The 7,222-nt window shown below is 44.1% G+C and overlaps 1 protein-coding gene across 1 annotated transcript; it reads left to right on the top strand.

Moving 5' to 3' along the window:
- Window positions 1-5,547: 5,547 nt before the first annotated feature.
- Window positions 5,548-6,954, top strand: LOC120980558 (carbohydrate sulfotransferase 5-like). The gene has a single exon (XM_040409717.1). The coding sequence runs from the start codon at window positions 5,563-5,565 to the stop codon at window positions 6,721-6,723; it is 1,161 nt and encodes a 386-aa protein (XP_040265651.1). The 5' UTR covers window positions 5,548-5,562; the 3' UTR covers window positions 6,724-6,954.
- The last annotated feature ends 268 nt before the right edge of the window (window positions 6,955-7,222 follow it).

Below are 7,222 nucleotides of genomic sequence, written 5' to 3'. Positions count from 1 at the left end.
ACCTGCTGTTTGCTCTTTTTCTAATTTCTCTGTCCTGCTCACTGAGATGGTCGCACATGCTCAGTTCCATCCTTCAACTGCCACCAGCTGCAGCAGAAAGGACACGCCCTCTGAGAATGGAAATGCCACCTGAGCTTCCAGCTTGAAATAAATCTAGCAGAGCAAATAGAGCAATAAATGAGGAGATCTCTGGATCCATGTGAGGTCCAGGGCTGGTCCTAGCTTTGTTAGAAAGAGACTGCCATGGACTAGATGATGTCTGATTTTCATTTTATACATTAATGATTGGAATACCCCTTTAACCACTTCCCGCAACTGTAACGCCGAAAGGCGTCATTGCGGCGGCTCCCCCAGGCTACGCTAACGCCAATAGGCGTCATCTCGCGTGAGCCGAGATTTCCTGTGAACGCGCGCACACAGGCGCGCGCGCTCACAGGAACGGAAGGTAAGAGAGTTGATCTCCAGCCTGCCAGCGGCGATCGTTCGCTGGCAGGCTGGAGATGTGTTTTTTTTAACCCCTAACAGGTATATTAGACGCTGTTTTGATAACAGCGTCTAATATACCTGCTACCTGGTCCTCTGGTGGTCCCCTTTGTTTGGATCGACCACCAGAGGACACAGGTAGCTCAGTAAAGTAGCACCAAGCACCACTACACTACACTACACCCCCCCCCCCCGTCACTTATTAACCCCTTATTAGCCCCTGATCACCCCATATAGACTCCATGATCACCCCCCTGTCATTGATCACCCCCCTGTCATTGATCACCCCCCTGTAAAGCTCCATTCAGACGTCCGCATGATTTTTACGGATCCACTGATAGATGGATCGGATCCGCAAAACGCATCCGGACGTCTGAATGAAGCCTTACAGGGGCGTGATCAATGACTGTGGTGATCACCCCATATAGACTCCCTGATCACCCCCCTGTCATTGATTACCCCCCTGTCATTGATTACCCCCCTGTAAAGCTCCATTCAGACGTCCGCATGATTTTTACGGATCCACTGATAGATGGATCGGATCCGCAAAACGCATCCGGACGTCTGAATGAAGCCTTACAGGGGCATGATCAATGACTGTGGTGATCACCCCATATAGACTCCCTGATCACCCCCCTGTAAAGCTCCATTCAGATGTCCGCATGATTTTTACGGATGCACTGATAGATGGATCGGATCCGCAAAACGCATCCGGACGTCTGAATGAAGCCTTACAGGGGCATGATCAATGATTGTGGTGATCACCCCATATAGACTCCCTGATCACCCCCCTGTCATTGATTACCCCCCTGTCATTGATCACCCCCCTGTAAAGCTCCATTCAGATGTCCGCATGATTTTTACGGATGCACTGATAGATGGATCGGATCCGCAAAACGCATCCGGACGTCTGAATGAAGCCTTACAGGGGCGTGATCAATGACTGTGGTTATCACCCCATATAGACTCCCTGATCACCCCCCTGTCATTGATTACACCCCTGTCATTGATTACCCCCCTGTAAAGCTCCATTCAGACGTCCGCATGATTTTTACGGATCCACTGATAGATGGATCGGATCCGCAAAACGCATCCGGACGTCTGAATGAAGCCTTACAGGGGCATGATCAATGACTGTGGTGATCACCCCATATAGACTCCCTGATCACCCCCCTGTCATTGATTACCCCCCTGTAAAGCTCCATTCAGATGTCCGCATGATTTTTACGGATGCACTGATAGATGGATCGGATCCGCAAACGCATCCGGACGTCTGAATGAAGCCTTACAGGGGCATGATCAATGACTGTGGTGATCACCCCATATAGACTCCCTGATCACCCCCCCTGTCATTGATCACCCCCCCTCTGTAAGGCTGCATTCAGTCTTTTTTTTGGCCCAAGTTAGCGGAATTATTATTTTTTTTTTCTTACAAAGTCTCATATTCCACTAACTTGTGTCAAAAAATAAAATCTCACATGAACTCACCATACCCCTCACGGAAACCAAATGCGTAAAATTTTTTAGACATTTATATTCCAGACTTCTTCTCACGCTTTAGGGCCCCTAGAATGCCAGGGCAGTATAAATACCCCACATGTGACCCCATTTCGGAAAGAAGACACCCCAAGGTATTCCGTGAGGGGCATATTGAGTCCATGAAAGATTGAAATTTTTGTCCCAAGTTAGCGGAACGGGAGACTTTGTGAGAAAAAAAATTAAAAATATCAATTTCCGCTAACTTGTGCCAAAAAAAAAAAATTTCTATGAACTCGCCATGCCCCTCATTGAATACCTTGGGGTGTCTTCTTTCCAAAATGGGGTCACATGTGGGGTATTTATACTGCCCTGGCATTCTAGGGGCCCCAAAGCGTGAGAAGAAGTCTGGTATCCAAATGTCTAAAAATGCCCTCCTAAAAGGAATTTGGGCACCTTTGCGCATCTAGGCTGCAATAAAGTGTCACACATCTGGTATCGCCGTACTCAGGAGAAGTTGGGGAATGTGTTTTGGGGTGTCATTTTACATATACCCATGCTGGGTGAGAGAAATATCTTGGTCAAATGCCAACTTTGTATAAAAAAATGGTAAAAGTTGTCTTTTGCCAAGATATTTCTCTCACCCAGCAAGGGTATATGTAAAATGACACCCCAAAACACATTCCCCAACTTCTCCTGAATACGGCGATACCACATGTGTGACACTTTTTTGCAGCCTAGGTGGGCAAAGGGGCCCATATTCCAAAGAGCACCTTTAGGATTTCACAGGTCATTTACCTACTTACCACACATTAGGGCCCCTGGAAAATGCCAGGGCAGTATAACTACCCCACAAGTGACCCCATTTTGGAAAGAAGACACCCCAAGGTATTCCGTGAGGGGCATGGCAAGTTCCTAGAATTTTTTATTTTTTGTCACAAGTTAGTGGAAAATGCTGATTTTTTTTTTTTTTTCATACAAAGTCTCATTTTCCACTAACTTGTGACAAAAAATAAAAAATTCTAGGAACTTGCCATGCCCCTCACGGAATACCTTGGGGTCTCTTCTTTCCAAAATGGGGTCACTTGTGGGGTAGTTATACTGCCCTGGCATTCTAGGGGCCCGAATGTGTGGTAAGGAGTTTGAAATCAAATTCTGTAAAAAATGACCTGTGAAATCCGAAAGGTGCTCTTTGGAATATGGGCCCCTTTGCCCACCTAGGCTGCAAAAAAGTGTCACACATCTGGTATTGCCGTACTCAGGAGAAGGTGGGGAATGTGTTTTGGGGTGTCATTTTACATATACCCATGCTGGGTGAGAGAAATATCTTGGCAAAAGACAACTTTTCCCATTTTTTTTATACAAAGTTGGCATTTGACCAAGATATTTATCTCACCCAGCATGGGTATATGTAAAATGACACCCCAAAACACATTCCTCAACTTCTCCTGAGTACGTAGATACCAGATGTGTGACACTTTTTTGCAGCCTAGGTGGGCAAAGGGGCCCATATTCCAAAGAGCACCTTTCGGATTTCACAGGTCATTTTTTACAGAATTTGATTTCAAACTCCTTACCACACATTTGGGCCCCTAGAATGCCAGGGCAGTATAACTACCCCACAAGTGACCCCATTTTGGAAAGAAGAGACCCAAGGTATTTCGTGATGGGCATAGTGAGTTCATAGAAGTTTTTATTTTTTGTCACAAGTTAGTGGAATATGAGACTTTGTAGGAAAAAAAATAAAATAAAAAAAAATCATCATTTTCCGCTAACTTGTGACAAAAAATAAAAAGTTCTATGAACTCACTATGCCCATCAGCGAATACCTTAGGGTGTGTACTTTCAGAAATGGGGTCATTTGTGGGGTGTTTGTACTGTCTGGGCATTGTAGAACCTCAGGAAACATGACAGGTGCTCAGAAAGTCAGAGCTGCTTCAAAAAGCGGAAATTCACATTTTGTACCATAGTTTGTAAACGCTATAACTTTTACCCAAACCATTTTTTTTTTACCCAAACATTTTTTTTTTATCAAAGACATGTAGAACTATAAATTTAGAGCAAAATTTCTATATGGATCTCGTTTTTTTTTGCAAAATTTTACAACTGAAAGTGAAAAATGTCATTTTTTTGCAAAAAAATCGTTAAATTTCGATTAATAACAAAAAAAGTAAAAATGTCAGCAGCAATGAAATACCACCAAATGAAAGCTCTATTAGTGAGAAGAAAAGGAGGTAAAATTCATTTGGGTGGTAAGTTGCATGACCGAGCAATAAACGGTGAAAGTAGTGTAGTGCCGATTTGTAAAAAAGGGCCTGGTCTTTAGGGGGGTATAAACCTGTGGTCCTTAAGTGGTTAAGACTCATCAGTGATTTGGTTCCCATCTTCATAGGGTATGTCAACCTAAAAAAAACAAAAAACGAATCAAGTTCGCAAATGGTCCTGATTGAAAAGACAATCGGGCCCCATCTGATTTCTAGCTATGATTACGTCCATCCTTCTATTAGGGAGTCATCTGAACTGTGCCGCCATCTGCCAGTATTAGTAATAATGTTCACAAATGTACGCCATACAGTCATGAAGTGTTTACTGCGCGTCTCTGGCCTGGTTCACAGGCCGATGCTGCCCCCATGTGGTAGAGGTGAAGAACTGCAACCGCCTGATTGAAAAGCATGGCAAGAATTTAGCTGTTGAGTGCGACATACCTACTGGTGCGTGTGGACTCTAGGATCACACATACAAAGACCCGTCTGTGTGTCCTAACATGTCATCGTGTATCCGCAATGGGGAACTAAAAATACCGGACGTACAAAGAAATAATCCTTAAAGGGCATCTGTCAGCAGATTTGTCCCTGACACTGGCTGACCTGTTCCATGAGCGCTTGGCAGCTGAAGGCATCTGTGTTGGTCCCATGTTCATATGTGTCCGCATCGCTGAGAACAATGATGTTTTAATATATGCAAATGAGCCTCTAGGAGCAACGGGGGCGTTGCCATTACACCTAGAGGCTCCGCGCTCTCTGCACTTTGACAGGATCAGGCAGTGATCACGTTTATACTGCCTGGCCCTGTCAATCAAGGTGCCAAGAGGTGGGGCGGCTGCAGAGAGAGCTGAGCCTTTAGGTGTAACGGCAACGCCCCCGTTGCTCCTAGAGGTTAATTTGCATATATTAAACCATCATTTTTCTCAGCAATGCGGGCACATATGAACATGGGGCCAACACAGATGCCTTCAGCTGCCAAGTGCACATGGAACAGGTCAGCCAGTGTCATAGGGACAAAACTGCTGACAGATGCCCTTTAACATGGTTTATATTATAAGAACCAGCCTGTCTTGGTATTTGCTACTGACAACTTTTTGCTTTTTGTGTTGATGTCTATGAAGGTCACTAAAGAAGTCCCCTGTGAGCTGCATTGTCTATTTTGGACATTACCCACTGACAATGAAGTGCACATGGTAAAATATTACGTTGCAGTCATGCTGTCCTCATAGTGGATTGGTCCACGATGGACATGTCCATCCAAAGGACTAGATATGCAAATTACTTGGACTGATATGTATCTGTCTTTTTTCTTTCTCCAGGGGTTCATAACGTGGACGTCATGGTCAAGCTAAGGATTAATAGTTCTGTGGCCACGGGACTTCTGGTGATTCAAACCGTATTCCTGCTCGTCTTGTACTCAAGGCAGAGCATTCACTTATCGGATACAGATGGCAAGGAGAGAGTCCACCTCCTCATCCTGTCCTCCTGGAGGTCAGGGTCTTCTTTTGTTGGACAAATCTTCAGTCAGCATCCAGATGTCTTCTACTTGATGGAGCCTGCCTGGCACGTGTGGGTGACCATGTATCAGAACAGTGCCACGGTTCTCCACATGGCAGTGAGGGATCTTATAAGATCAGTGTTCCTGTGCGACATGTCTGTTTTTGACTCCTATATGCCAAAAGAGAGGAACATTTCTCAACTCTTCCAGTGGGCCACCAGCAGAGCCTTATGTTCGCTCCCGGCCTGCAAGTACTTTCCCCGTGATGAGATCACCAATGAAAGGGCCTGCAAGATCCTCTGTGGAAAATATCCCTTTCACAACGTTGAACGGGCCTGCAACATGTATAGTCACGTGGTGATAAAAGAGGTCCGCTTTTTTGACTTGAAAGTGCTGTATCCGCTTCTTACTGACCCTTCCTTGAATCTGAAGATCCTCCATTTGGTCCGGGATCCTAGAGCGATGGCAAAATCTCGGGAGCAGTCGAAAAAAGCGTTAACAAGAGACAATGGGATTGTCCTCAACACCAATGGGACCAAGGTGGACGACAGCAAGTATCAGGTGATCCAGGAAATCTGCCGAAGTCATGTCCAGATATATGAAACGGCGGCATACAAGGCTCCCAGCTTCCTCAAGGACCGATATATGCTGGTAAGGTACGAGGACGTGGTTCGAGATCCCTTACGAGAGATCTCCAAGATGTATAAATTTGCTGAACTGAAACCTACGAGCAAGCTTGAGAAGTGGATCTACAACATCACGAATGGTCGAAGCTCAGGAAATCAGAAAGAAGCCTTCACAATCACATCTCGCAATGCAGTCAACGTTTCTCAGGCTTGGAGGAACGTTCTCTCCTTCGAGAAGGTGAAAATGATACAGGACGTATGCAAAGGGGCTATGAATATGCTCGGGTACCAAGCTGTAGACTCTGAGGAGGAACAGAAAGACTTAAACCATGAAGTTGTGTTGCCGAGGAGACAGTATCAGTTCAGCTGGTCATAGTTTCCCCACGTAAAATGACTTTTGCAGGATTACCTTTTTTTTTTTTTGAGTATTTATTAATGTTATCTTTATGCACTGTGAAAAACATTTTTGTTTGCGGTTTTTGAGATGGAGAGGATGAAAACAGAGGAGACTGCTTGTACTAACTAAATACAATGAAACCTATGTGAAGACGTTAAATCTTTAATTTAAATAATTCTCGTTTTCCTAATGTATGAAACTCAGAGATGGTTTTAGTTTTATATGTTTATTATATATGTATATATGTAACAGGTGAAAAAACTTTAAATAAAATAAACTGTTAGTCTATGGTCGTTCCTCTATGAAGTTGATAGTTTCTAGTCCACTGATATAAGATATTGCACATAGGAGGCAGTATTATAGTAGTTATATTCCTGTACATAGGTGCAGTATTATAGTAGTTATATTCTTGTACATAGGAGCAGTATTATAGTAGTTATATTCTTGTACATAGAGGCAGTATTATAGTAGTTATATT

This window comes from Bufo bufo, chromosome 10 (assembly GCF_905171765.1).
Source record: "Bufo bufo chromosome 10, aBufBuf1.1, whole genome shotgun sequence".
Lineage (NCBI taxonomy): Eukaryota > Metazoa > Chordata > Amphibia > Anura > Bufonidae > Bufo > Bufo bufo.
Note: the sequence above shows the minus strand (reverse complement) of the source record. Positions and strands in the feature narration are given on the sequence as shown.

What these genes read in the sequence shown, in the direction of transcription:
- LOC120980558 (XM_040409717.1), top strand. Translation starts at nt 5,563, where the DNA reads ATGGTCAAGCTAAGGATTAATAGTTCTGTGGCCACGGGACTTCTGGTG.